The sequence below is a fragment of the Myotis yumanensis genome, unplaced genomic scaffold, assembly GCF_028538775.1.
Source record: "Myotis yumanensis isolate MYYU_CA2020_CCGP unplaced genomic scaffold, mMyoYum1.0.hap1 SCAF_4, whole genome shotgun sequence".
Classification (NCBI taxonomy): Eukaryota; Metazoa; Chordata; class Mammalia; order Chiroptera; family Vespertilionidae; genus Myotis; species Myotis yumanensis.
Genome location: NW_027223755.1, coordinates 80,257,171 through 80,270,939, shown reverse-complemented (window position 1 = coordinate 80,270,939; position 13,769 = coordinate 80,257,171). Strand labels below are relative to the sequence as shown.

General features: G+C 56.2%; 1 protein-coding gene across 1 annotated transcript; it reads left to right on the top strand.

The window, feature by feature from the left end:
* Positions 1–1,186: 1,186 nt before the first annotated feature.
* Positions 1,187–12,174, top strand: MYL10 (myosin light chain 10). Its single transcript, XM_070411521.1, has 8 exons — positions 1,187–1,196; positions 3,572–3,613; positions 3,835–3,927; positions 4,442–4,517; positions 5,395–5,499; positions 9,189–9,267; positions 11,579–11,627; positions 11,918–12,174. Exons 1-8 carry the CDS (start codon positions 1,194–1,196, stop codon positions 12,014–12,016), a joined length of 546 nt encoding a protein of 181 aa, XP_070267622.1. The 5' UTR covers positions 1,187–1,193; the 3' UTR covers positions 12,017–12,174.
* Positions 12,175–13,769: the final 1,595 nt, after the last annotated feature.

Sequence of the window (13,769 nt, the reverse complement as noted above, 5' to 3'; positions counted from 1 at the left end):
AGGGGTTGACCACAGTCAGCCAGTCTGGGATGGCTCTGGGAGGAGGGCACTGGGAGGGGCAGCACCTTCTGAAGCTTCTTTCTGGAACCACTAGAAAGCGGGGCCTTGGGCGAGTGACTCATCTGTGCGTGCCTCAGTTTCCTCGCCCGGAAAATGAGGTAAGGACTGAATGTGAAAACACGTTTTAGAACACAGCCTGACTTTCTGCGTTTAATAAATGTTAGCTACTCTTCTTCTAACCACCATCACATTCCCTGCCCCAAGGGGGAGATCAACCTTACCAGGGCGTGGAGGCCGGAGGCCAGCTCCAGGGACAGTTAAGCTGTCCTGTGCCTGGGGACAGTGGGCTCACTGCCTGAGCCCAGCACTGCCGGCCCTGGCAACCGATCAGACAGATCGGGGGCCAACTTGGCTGGGCAGATGGGGCAGCACTGGACACACGGGAGGCCCACCAGAGGCAGGTGCAGGCTCAGCTTGGCACATGTGCTTGAACTCTTGGGCTGGGCCAAGCCTAGTGAGGATGGACCATGTCCAGATCTGTGTTTGTGGCCAGAGTGGGATGGAGATCTGATTTTTCCATTCTCCCTTGTCAGAATCACCTCCATTTTTCTTTTGTCTCTTTTCAACTCCCTGGGGAGGGATGTGGTGGGTGATGGCGGCACTCAACCACAGGGTGGGGCGGGTGCAGAAACCCTCTCCAAGAACTGACCCAGGGGTGCCATGTGCTATGCACTTTTCACATGAGAGGACTGAGCCTTCTGGAGGATGGTGTCCTACCCAGAGTTGCACAGCTGAAGCGGTCGGGCCATGCTGCTATGAATTTCCCCAGCTGGTGCGGCTGGTCCTGCCTTGAGAGCTCTCCTGACCTTGCATGGCCCAAAGCCACATCTTCCCAGCTGGTTCCAGGCCTCAACTTACTGTGTCTTTAGCCAAGAGCCCCTTCCTGGGCCCTGGGCCCTTAGCTACAAAGATCCTGTTGGCCCAGTGCTGGTGGAGAGCTTTGTGGCTTGGACTGTCTCTGGATCCCACAATCCCACCCACTCTGAATGTCCCAGACAGGTGTCTGGCAGGGAGGCCTCCGTCCTGTCTTTTGTCACCTTCAAACTGTTGTCACCTTCAAACTGGAACACTATTTAAAGAGCCATCCCTGAGCTGCCCCAGGCCTGCTGCAGCGCGAGGGAGCACGCCAGACCATGGTAGGCTAGGGCTGCCCTGCTTCCTGACCCTGACCTCATCCTGTGACCTTGACTTCATTTGTGATTCTGACCTTTACCTCATTCCCTGAACTCACCCTGACCTTGACCTGACTCCTTTCATTGATGTCCTTGCCCTTGAGCTGATGACCCTAGTCCTGACCTTTTCTTCACCCTTGATGTCATGCCTGCGTCTCGCGCACCCTGGGCTGCCCTTGATGGGTGGCCAGTCCATCCATGTGGGTCCTGATTTGGGTCTGCTTCCCTGGATTGGGTAGGGGCTGCTAAGGTGAAGAGGAGGACGAGGAAGAGGAAGGTGGAGGGAGACAGGGTGGGCCGGGCTTAGACTTTTCACAGCTCTGCTCCTGCTGAGAGGACATGACTCCTTGGGGGTCGGGTTGGGATTCCAGGACAGCCTGGGTCCTCTGGAGCCTGCTGGCCTTGCTTCCAGGTCCTTCAGCCCCTGTGGGGCCTGCCCTGCTGTCCTTCCTTGGCCCTGTGCGCCACTCTTGGGGCTCCCTGGGGGCTCCCAAGGGCACTGTTCTTTCAACCATTGTTTTTGTCTCACCCACCCTCATCAGTCCCTCTAGGCCTGAGAACTCTGACTGGCCGTCAAGCCCCAGCTCAGAAGCCACCTGCTCTGGGAGGTTTGCCCCGAGTGTCCCAGTGGCTGAGGGGCTTCTCTGTGTTTTCAGTACCTGGACTGTGGGCTCCTTGGGGACAAGCATGGGGCCCGATTCAGTTCTGGGTCCCTGAGTCGGGGCACAGGGCCTGGCTGGAGATCAGCAGGCACCTAATGAATGTCCTGATGCCTGGAGCTAGTCACACATGGGGAAACTGAGGCTTAGAGTCTTAACTGATTTTCTTAACATCACAGAGGCTGTGGCTACCACAGGCAGGATTAGAACTCAGATCTGGGCTACCCCCTTCTGCCCTGAGATGGTCTTTTCAGGGGATTTTAGGGGCACATTATAAAAGGGAATTCCAAAGTCAGCTGGGTTGCAAAGGGTCCAGGCTGGGAGATCAGAAGGCCCCGAGCCTCAGTTTCCCCCTATGCAGTCCTCCTTTTGGGGGTTCCAGAACAGGGCTTGGCACACAGCAGGGCAATGTCTCACAAGATGGCCATGGAAGGCTGGGTGAGGCAGGGATGGGTGACGCCAGGCCAAGAGCAGGTCTGCGGAGAGAAAGGGCAGAGTATCCCACAGACGGAAGTGATCCTTTTTATTAATCAGAGGGAAATGCATATGTAATTATGTGAGATGAACTCTGCAGGGAGGTTCTTTTCTTTATGATGTCTGAAGGGATTTATAAATATTACAGAGGTTTTACGGCATCATAACGTCCTGGCTGCCCTGCCAGCCCCCCTTTCAAAGGATTAGTGGAGACAAAGCACCCAGTAAAAGCTAATTATAAGTCAGCCGAGCTGCTGCTCCTGAATTGAGCCCAGGCGCCGGAGGGAAGTGGGGGCGAGTGCAGGGGTGGGGAAGTTGGGTGGTGGGACAGGAGCGAGCTGGAGGAGGGGAGACCACACAGGCACTGGGGGTGGGGGTGGGGGGACGGGAAGCCCATGCTCTGGGATGGGTAGACGAACTTGGCAGGAGGGTAGTGCAGGCTGAGATGGAGGCAAGAGTCGGGGTGGTGAGGTGGGAGCGGGAAGCCTGTGTTTGTTCCACCTCTGAGCCAGTTCGGGGACTCGAACATGGGGGCTCTAGTGATGGCTGCTGAGGGCAAGGTCTCCTCCTCAGGGGTTCTTGAGGACTGAGAGCGTTCAGTGAGTGCTCAATAGTGGACTCCGGGCACCATGGCATCCTGAAAGCCGCCCTGGAATTATTCCATGTGGGTGGTCGCCTGCTCTACCTGCTGGGGAGCTCACCCCTGAGATTTGGGGAGCTATTTCCAAACCGATCCCCACTCTGAGCCTGGGTGGGGCAGGGGACCTCAGAGATGAACAGATACAGTGATATGGCAGGACAGTGTGGTATGTGATACGGGATGTGGCTGCCCTAGACTGGTAGGAAGGGAAGAATCGGGGGAGGTCTAAATTGGCTTGGGGATCGGGGAGGGCTTCTCAGAAGAGGTGGCAGAGGAGTTGAGCCTCGAGGATGAGGATGCTGCCAGATGGAAGGCAGGGAAGGTACTCCAGGTAGTGGGAATGGCAGGAGGAAATGTTGGGAGAGAAGAAAGCTCTAAGCGGGTTTGGGACAGAGTCGGGGACCCAGGTGAGTGGAGGTGGAAGCTCTGGGAGAGGGACAAAGGACAGATCTCACAGGGCTGAGGAGTCCAAATGTTATCCTGAGAACACTGGGGAGGTGGCAGGAGAGGAGGTGGGCCCCGTCTGGGGTCTGATGCTAGAAAAGATGCCCTTCTCTGCTTCACAGGCTGGGCGCAGACCACCAGCCTTCCGGAGCCCGGGGGCCCAGGTCAGGAAGCAGCTGTCTGGCCCGGTGGGGTGGGTGCTCCTGTGGGCTTCTTGCCGTGGGCTGGGAAACCACCCCGCTTATCTGCAAGGCTCCATTAGGAACTTTGCCTGCCTGTCTGCTTTGGGCTGGGCTGTGGGAGAAGGGGCACGAGGGTTGGGAGGTGGTGAATGGCTGACCTCCGAGGAAGGGGCTTCTGCAAGGCCTCACCCGCTACCTCACAGGCACCGAGGAGAGCCCGGAAAAGAACAGAAGGCGGAGCCAGCTCCAATGTCTTCTCCATGTTTGATCAGAACCAGATCCAGGAGTTTAAAGAGGTTGGTCAGTGTCCCCTGGGGCCACTCGGAGGATCTGTGTAATCCATAGAAAGCCCTTGGGGAGCCAGTAAAGTGTGGGATCGGCCCTCCGTCCCTATTCTTAGTGTCCACCATGGTGCGCCTCACAGCCTGCAGCCGTGACTGCTGTCCTCGGGCAGCATGACCCTCTCTATCTGAGCCTTTGCTTGCTGTTTGACCTCGGGCAAGTCCTTCCTCTCTCTGAGCCTCAGATTTCCTCTCTGTAAAAGGGGGTTGCTGTGAACATGCAATGAGGGATGGGCATGAAGCCCCAGCAGCATGCTGGCGCACAGTAGGAGTTCAGCATGGGTTAGCCATCACTGTCACTCTGGTGTCATGCTGAGCTGGGTAACGGGGTGGCCAGAGGGGCCTGCACTGAGGTTGCTGGGGCAGCAGTTTGCAGGACAGCCCCTTGGGGGAGGTGTTTCTTTTCTGGGGAGGGAAGCTGGGCTTGGGTGAGTGGGAGGGTGACTTTTCAGTGCCGTGTTTCTGCCAGGCCTTCACCATCATGGACCAGAACCGGGATGGCTTCATTGACAAGGAGGACCTGAGGGACACCTTTGCTGCCCTGGGTGGGTGACCAGCAGTGTGGGGGCTGGGGGCTTGGGGCAGAACAGGCCTTCCAGAAAGAGTGAGCGGCGGGGGGCAGGAGGTGTGAGGGGCTCGTGTCATTGGGGGTGCAGGGAAGATCAGGAAGGATTCCTGGTTGTTAGAGGAGGACTTGCCAGGGAAGGGGGAGGGCATTTCATGTGCAGGAAAGACCTGTGCAAAGGTCAGGGCTGGGAGGCCGGGGTGAGGTGAGGGGTCAAGAGACGCCTCAGGAGGGGGAGAGGCTGGAGATGTGTGCAGGTCTCCAGGGCTCTGGGCTTTGGCTCCCAGGGAGGCTTTTGCACCCTCAGGCCCAGGGAGGGACCTGAAGAGGGCCTCAGGGACTGCGTGGGTGGGGGCTGAGGTTGGGGAAGGGGGCAGAACCAAGTCAGGTCTGGACTAAGCTTTGAGCTCCTGGAGATCTGGTTGTCCCCTGGAACGAAGAGGAATCCCAGAGTCCCAACCTCCTGGCAACCAGTTGCCACCTCCAGGGACAAATGAGCCTGAGGCCCAGGTCTTCCAGCCACTATGCACCTCAGCTTCAGATTCTTTGAGCCTCAGTTTCCTCATCTGTAAAATGGGGATGGCAAACGAATAACTTGCTCTATTTCCCAAGGAGGCCGAGGTGGTGGCTGAGTGCAGTGAGGCTGGGGGCTGACCAGTGCTGACTGTGGCTGAATGTGGTCCCCTCCCAAAGTCCCCCAGCAGGTGGGCAGGGCCTTAGGGAGTTGGGGCCTTAGGGAGTCAAGGCGGGTGGATGGTAGAGCTGAGGGCCTGCAGGACTCTATTCTCCTGGGCTGCCTGCCACAGGGTCTGCTCTCACCCTCACTGTGCTCCTAGGCGTCTCCCTCTCCTCCCCAGGCCGCATCAATGTGAAGAATGAGGAGCTGGAGGCCATGGTGAAGGAGGCCCCTGGGCCCATCAACTTCACAGTCTTCCTGACCATGTTTGGGGAGAAGCTGAAGGGTGAGTGAGGCTCCAGGTGGCCCTGGGCAGGGAGGGGTGAGTGGGTGTGGGCAGGCTGGGCCCTGTGTGCAGATGTGCACCCTGCTGACGCACACCACAGCTGGGAGCATGGTGTGACCCCCAGGAACACATGCCTTCCCAGCCGGCCTCAGTTTCCACCTCTACACCACAGAGTGGTGGTAACTGTAATGACCCCTCCTTGCAGAGCCATGAGGGGCCCAGAGGGACAAATTGTGTAAAAGCTCGTTGCCCCCCATTAGGATGCCTCCGCCACCTCCCTACCCCTGGGCTCATCTTGCTTGCTCTGCCTCACTGCCCCCTGGACAGTGGAGGTGGGTGTGGGGAGCTGGCATGGCCATGGCATACTCAGCCCCAGGGCGCCTTATGTGCCGCACCAGCTCAGCCTGGTTCAGTGATCCCGAGTCGGGGCGTGAAAGGATTGAGAAAAGACAGACAAGAGAATGAAAGCTGGGTCTCGGTGGGACGCTGCTCCCTGATGAGGAGACAGCGTCAGCGCCCACAAGCCGTGTCTTTATTTTATAGCAGATGCCACGAGGCAAAGTAGGGGCGTGATCACATTGTTTACAGCATTCTCGTGAGTTTCAACCTCACTTAACTACGTGCACCCGAACTCTATCACAAGGCACGTGGGGCCACGTGTTTGGACCATAGGTTCAAGCTTACAACCACCGCTGTTGGCTATGATTGTGCTGGGAGGGCCCTGCCCTCCAGCTGGGACTTGCACGTGGCAATGAGAGGACCCTGTCCTTTCATTAGTCCGAGGCTTGAACCTGGCCAAAACACTGTACCCGCGCCCCACAGGTGGGGTTGGAAGTTATAGCGGCTGACCACAGTTCCTTCCCCGGGGAAAGGATGGAGGGGCCTCCTTCATAAGTGAGAAGACTTGGGCCCAGAGAGGGCGTTACAACTGCCCCAGGTGTCCCAGCATCAAGGAGGTCGGGCTGGAACCTGACCCCGATTCCTGGCTCTAACCATTGCCACGTCAGGCGTGGGGCGCATGGTGGGGTGGGAGTCCGGCCTCTCTGCCCCTTAGTGCCAGCCCCTGGGCTTGAGGGTCCATGGTCAGAGGGAAGGGCCAGCCTGAGCTGCGGCTGCCCTGGGAGGTGGGCCTTGTAGCCACCCCACCCTGAGGGTGCCCCTGCCTGATGCCCTCTCTGTCTCGACTAGATCTGGGTTCAATACCTAGCACCCCACAGGCCCCAGGATGACCAAGGCTTGTCTACTCTTGCACCTGAGTTTTCTGTCTGTAAAATGAGTGCTGTGTTGTTCTCCCAGGGCTGCTGTAACAAATGACCACAAACTTGATGGCTCAAAACCCAGCAATGTACTCTCTCAGCTCTGAAGCCTGGGCTATGAAATCTGGCGGGTTCTGCTCCCTCAGAGGCTCCAGGGATAACTTGTTTGTTGCCTTTCCCAGTTTCTGTGGCTGCATCGCTCCCATCTCTGCCTCCATGGTCCACTACCTCCTTTTCTGTATGCCTCCCTTGCCTCACTCTTAAGAGGACACTTGTCATAAGATTTAGGGCCCACCTGGGTAATCCAGGACCATCTCCCTCCCTCAAGATCCGTTCTTGACATCTGCAAAAGCCCCTTTTCCAACTAAGGTGACATTTCCCAGTCCCGGGGATAAGGACATGGGTATATCTTTTGGGGGGCCATGATTCAACCCACTACAGGGACGATCCTACCTAACTGCACAGCTTTTATTTGGTAAAAAAAATCATAATACTTTCATGGGTTGTGACCTGCTGGCAAGTTCGATAGCCCCACACACAATGTCCTGGCTGATTCTGGACTAGAAGGAGGCCAGCAATTGACCTATGACCGGACAGCCTCACCCTCCTGTGTCAGAGACAAGAGACCGAGGGCAGGAGAGAGAGGAGGCTGTGGGCCTGGATCTGTCCAGCTCACTCAGGAGGGCCATCGGGCCTCCTCAGGCAGCCAGTAGAGTTATTCCTGGGACCATGACCACATTCAGGAAGAGCTCAGAAGCCCAGGGACCTGGGGCGGGGGTGACACTCCCAGAGAACGGCATGTGGGACTCTAGCCAGTGACCCAGTGACTTTAAAGGGCGGTGTGTTGGTCTATGACTGAGCTGAGAGCTCTGCCCCAGACCAGGCAGGGTCGCCGGCTTGCAGGTTTTTCTCATTTTCGCAGGGACGCCAGGACTGGGGCTTCAGCTGAACATGTCATGCAAACGGGCTGAGCCTGCGTGCTCAGCCAGCAGTGGAGACAGGAGCCGGGCTGAGGCAGGCACGGTCTCAGCCCTCTAATTAGGACAAGGACACGTTGTCATGAGATTCCCAACAGCGAGGGGAAAGTGTAGCCACTCTGCACCCTTTGATGAGGTTCAAAGTCTGCAGAAGAGAGTGGCTGCGAGGCCAGCACTGTGCCAGGCGTGTCACCCTGGGCCAGCCTCAGAGCTGCCTAATGACCCAGACACATCCTGTCCTGAGCTCCCAGTCTGATGGAGACACAGCTGACCCTGACCCGGTCTGATGGGCAGCAGCACAGAGGGGTGGGAGGAGCAGGAGGCTCTGGAGATCCAAAGAGTTGGCTTCAAATCCTTCCTCCCCTTATTAGTGGGGATCTCAGGAAGTAACAGAGACTCTCCAAGCCTCAGCTTCCTTTTTGACAAACTGAGGACATCAGTACCTACCATGTGGGGTGTTCTGGGGTCCCAGGGGAGCAAACAGTGGAGCCGCAGGGCGGAGCTTGGCGCAGAGCGCTCAGATGTGTTTTCGGACATGAGGGAATGATGTTAGTCCAGATCTTTACCGCATGTTGTCATAACTGACCCTGGGAGGTGGGCAGCAAACACCACCTTTTTCTCCATTTCACCAATGGCACAGCCAAGCCCTAAAGAAGGAAGGGGACATCCCCAGTCCACAGTGAGCAGGAGCGGAGTGTGACAGAGGGGAAGGAGCACAATATATGGGTCACCAGGTCCCCTGCTGTCGTTCACACAGCCTGTGAGGCCTTGGGTGAGACCCTCCATCCCTGGGCCTCAGTTTCCCCATCTGTACAACCAGGGGGCTGGATATTCAATCTCCTTGTGGGAATAGAGCTAATTCTTCAAGTGACTTCTTTTCCTAAATCCATGCTATGCAAGTGACAAAACCAGGAATGCTCCTCCCCACTGCCCACCCCACAGCCTGTTGGCCCACCTGCCCCCTCTCCCTCTGGGACAAGCTTACAGACGCCTCCAATGCCACTGCCCGAGTCCCGCCTTTGGCCCCCAAGTGCAGCGCTTTTTCTCCTCTACCCACAGCCTGTCGTGCGCATCTCGGATACTGCCCTCCCACCTCACTAATCACATGGCAGCCTCAGCTGTGAGAACTTGGCCGCGTCATTGACCCTCGCTGAGCCTCATTTTCTTGTCTGTAAAATCGGGCCACTCAGCAGGTTCCGCATGTAGCAAGTGCTTAGTCAGGGTCGTGCACAGCTGTGCAGGCTGTGATCCCTCAGCCCTTGGCTATGACCACTATTCCTGGTTTCCCTGGAACCTCCCTTTCCTCGCTTCCACAGGGGAGTGGAAGCTGGGAGGAAGCTCCCCAAGCCCTTGCCCTCGGTAGGGGCCATGGGGCCTGCCCACCCCCAGCCCCCATCCAAACGCTGCCTGTTCTCTTCATGTGGGCGCTCTCCTTGCCTATGTGTGCTGCTTCTAGGCACGGACCCAGAGGAGACCATTCTCCATGCCTTCAAGGTGTTCGACACTGAAGGGAAAGGTTTCATCAAGGCGGATTTGTAAGTCCCCTCAGCCCTCCGTGTTGGTCTTTCCCTCTCTGAAACTTCAGCTATAAAGGAACTGGTGTGGAGTCCGGGTGGGTGGCAGCCTCGTCTCCTCTCTGCCCAGAACTCAGCCCAGCTCAGCCACTGATGTCCCTCCCCTCTCTGGGCCTCAGTGCCCCCATTTCTGTGTGGAAGTGTGTAGGGAGTCTGAAGTCATCAGGGAGGGCTTCCCAGTGTCGGGGGCGAGGTGGGGGGAGAGGCAGGTCTTGAAGGATGACTAAAGGTGCTTGAGCTGAAGCAGGGAGTATTCTAGATGCAGAAACACAGTGAGTGAAGTGCCAGGGCTTGGTGTGTGCAAGTTACTGAGAAGGAGTGGGCTGTGGCTGAAGGGTGTGAGTGGGTGTGGGGTGGAGGAGACTGAGCACAGAGAGGCAGGCAGGGCCTGTATGGGGTAGCTCACTCACCAGGCCCTGGACCCTGGGTCTGCCCTGGGAGCTTGAGAAAGAGTTAGGCAGGAGCAACATGGAGGCCAGCCTGAAGGAGGAGAGGAGAAGGTTACAGCCACCGTGAAGGCCTTGGCTGTTGCGATGGAGGGGAGTGGATGGGTAAGTAAAACACCAGAGGCCAAAGCCAATGGGATTCAGGGCCTGAGTGGATCAGGATGGAGGCGGGCCCATGGGAAGGGACCAGCTCAGCTGGGAACACAGAGAGTAAGGTGGCTATGGGCTGGCATTACAGAGGTGTGGGCACTGACATCTGCTATGCCTGGGAGCCTCAGCCCAGTGAAAGCTCAGGGCCGACGGCCAAGGGTGGCAGGCAGGGCAGTGGCCACCTGTCCAGGGGCTGGGACACTGAACTGACCTCTGAGCTGTCCCTGGGCCATCCCTTCAGAGCCTCCAAGGCCTTGCTGGGTCTCTGGGTGGTCCTGGGCAGGCAAGGTTCCCCCCAGGCACAGGATTTTGGACCAATTGCTATGACGCCTCAGGCATTGGCTGTGAGACTAGTTTTGCTGCCTATTAGAATCATCTCTTAGTGGAGAAGGGGTGGGAAGGGGCAGAGGGGAAGTGGGGACAGTCTCCTTTGTCTCTCACACATTCTCACCATCCCACACTCCCAACGTTGTGAGTCACTCACTCCCCAGGGGTAGTGGGGGGTGATTAGGATCTCTCCGGGTGCAGCCCTCTCCACCCCTCCCTGAGGGTCCATCTTGAGGAGCTGGGGGAGTCACTGGGGCACGTCTGCCATTCACCTTTGCCTCCATCAGGGCAAGGCCAGGGCTGGGAGGAACCCTCTGGGGACCCAATTTGGGAACCAAAGGCACCGCCCAAGGATAGGGGGCCTGGAAGATGGGGCTGCCCACCAGTCAGGCCACAAGGAGGCTCTGGTTGGAACCGAGTCTGTGAAAAGTCCCCAGCCTGGGGAGCTGGGAACTGTGACTGTCCGGCAGTCACATGAATAATGGAAAGTGTGAGTGGTCCTTAGCGGGGCTGCCATTGCTGGCGACACAGGTCGCTGGTGCTCAGGGCCCCGCTCAGCCCCCAGGGCCATCCCTGCTCCCTGCTCCCCGAGAGCCCTCTGGCCCCCTCCCCCAGCTCCTAGGGCATCAGTCCCTCCTGCGCAGCCTCAAACTCACCTTGCATGTCTCATCTCCGGCTACTCCTCTGGGCCCAGGCAGCTCTGGCTCCTGTGGGCAGCTGCTCTGGACCACCCAGGGGGCCAGGCCCCACCCTGCCACTACACATCCTTACACTTCCCAAACCTCAGTTTCCCTCTCTGTACATGGAGTTAATGACAGTCACTTCCCAAGGCCATGAGGAGCAGGTGAACCCTGGGCAGGCCCATGAGGACATGCACCTGGATAGGTCTCCCTGTCCCTGGGCTGAGTGTGAGCACCTGTCCACTGTAGAACACTGCACACACGGCAGCAGCCATCGCAAACTGGGGAAGCAGGACATCTAGGACCAAGGCAAAGAGGCCACACCCTCAGTAACCTTGAGGTTGATTATTAGTGCACAGTGGACCATCTGAGTGGCCCCCAAGGTCATGTCAGAGTCCCGAGGTCATTTCATTTGGTTCCCACTTGATGCTGGGAGGAGAGTCCGTGTTACAAAGGAAGAAAATGAGGCTCAGCTGAAGTGGCGTCTGAGCCCACGTGGCTCTCTGGGGGCTGTAGCGCCAGCCCTATCCCTTTCCCTACCTTCACTGGTGTACCCCCGGACCAGGACTCCTCCCCCAAGCCCACCTGCCCTCATCAACCCTGTGATCTGTGTGTCTACTCACCCGGTGGCCCTGCCCCTGAACATGACCCTTTCTCTTCCTTGAGCAGCATCAAAGAGAAGCTCATGACCCAGGCAGACCGGTTCAGTGAGGAGGAGGTGAGCTCTGGCGTTTTCAGGGTGCTGCTGAGCACTGCTAAGAGGCTTCCTGGAAAGCACAGCCCAGCCCTTCTCAGCAGCCACCTCCACCCCACCCCACTCACATCACTCTTAGTGATGTCTCCCTGGACTCCTTTGATGAGAACAAGAAGGATGGGGGTGAGGGGAGGTTGTGGGACCCTGGCCTCCGTGCCCTCCACTGCCATGCCTCCATCTGACACTCTTGGGTGACCCCTTGCTCTGGCCCTTATTTGGCCCTGGTCCACGCCGACTCCCTGCTCCTTCCCCAGATCAAGCAGATGTTTGCAGCTTTCCCGCCAGATGTGTGTGGCAACCTGGACTACAGGAACCTATGCTATGTCATCACGCACGGCGAAGAGAAAGACTAGAAGGCGGTCGCGGACCTCCCCCAGAGTCAGAGGCTGTAGTGAGAGGGAGCAAACACTGGGGGTCCGGGCAGCCGATGGGAGCTCCTATGACCAGCATGTGGGAGGAAAGGCTCTCCTTGCTTTGTGGGTGGGGTGCAAAGCAGGAATAAATAATGCTAACAAGGTCTGAGTTTCTGTGATTAATGCTCCTGCTGGGGAGAAAGCTAAACATTCCTATGTTGTTGGTTTTTCCAAAACTTTTTACTTCCCTGGCTTTGCTCAAATGTTCCCGATGAGCTAGTGTTTAGAACTAATTGACAGTTTTAATGATCCCCAGCTGGGCCACAGGACACTGTCTTCATTTATGAAGCTTTTATTGAGCATCTAGTGCGTGCCAGCCCCAGACACACAGTGATGAGCCAGCCTGTCCCTGGGCAGGAAGATCAGGCAGTGAGGACAACAGTTGGGGTGGGGACAAGGGAAGCAAGTCCAGGGAAGACCTGGAAGCTAGGAACTGAGCAGAGGCAAAGTAGGTGGAAAGGAGGGGTCGATTCAAGGAATGTTTAAGGAGTAGGCCAAGGGCGCTGAAACAGGACGCACATAGCACCGCCCATAAAATAAAGGTGCGTACATTGGACTTCATAAAAATGTAAAACTCCTGTTCAGCAAAAGACAACACGAAGAACGTGAAAAGGCAAGGCACTGGGCTGGAGAAGATATTGGCAACAATAGATTTTGACAAAGATCTGACAGCCAGAATATACTTAAAAAATCTTACACGTTAATCCTGGGAAGATAACAACCAAAACAAACAATCAAACAAAAAACAGGTAGATGACTGTTGGGTGCAAGTTCCTCAGCCAGGGACTTGGCCCGTCTGGGTGCAGGAAATGGGCAGAACACACGAGGATCGGTAGGTCGGTGGGACAAACAAAGCAGCCAACAACTGGCTGGTCAGTGGCAGCTTATATACAGGCTCAGACAAAAGAGGCCTCGTGCCAATTAGTGACGCCTGTGCTACCTTAAAATAAGCAGGTTACATAAGGGTGCGCTTGCGCAGTACGTATGGTGCTGCTGCTGAGTCATTGCTCTCTTGCGTGCATAAGGCAAAGGGGCCTTGAACATAGTAATACTGCAGTGTCAGTGCCTTCACGCATGCGTATGGCGAATGGGCCTTTAACCTCCGGCATACTCTGGTCAAGGCCCTCACAGTGACAGAAAAGGATCTCCAAATGGCCTGGAAATATGTTTAACCTCATTTCTCCTAAGAAAAATGCAAATAAACACTTCCATTAGGTGCACCCCCACCATGGCTAAAAGAAAAACGACTGCCAGTACCAAGTGTTGATAAGGATGTGGAACACACAGAACTCTCCAATTTTGGTAGCAGGGGTGTATAATGGGCCAGCCATTTTGGAACACGCTTTGGCAGTATCTACTAAAGTTAAAATGCATGCATATCCTGAGCCAGCGGTTCCAAACCTAGGTATAAACCACAGAAATGTCCATCATACATCCTTCAAAAGACATGTATAAGAGTTTACAGATTTATAAGAGTCCCAAACTGGAAACAAGACAAATGTCCACCAAGAGGAAAATTGATAAATAAATGATAATATGTTCATGCATTGATACTATACAGCAATAAGTGTAAACTACTGATCCATACCACAACAAGCTCTTGTATTACATCACATAGAAAAAAAACACACAAAGAGAACTCACTTAGTTTATTTGTTTAAAAGTTTTATAAGAGCATACTTTAATAAAACTT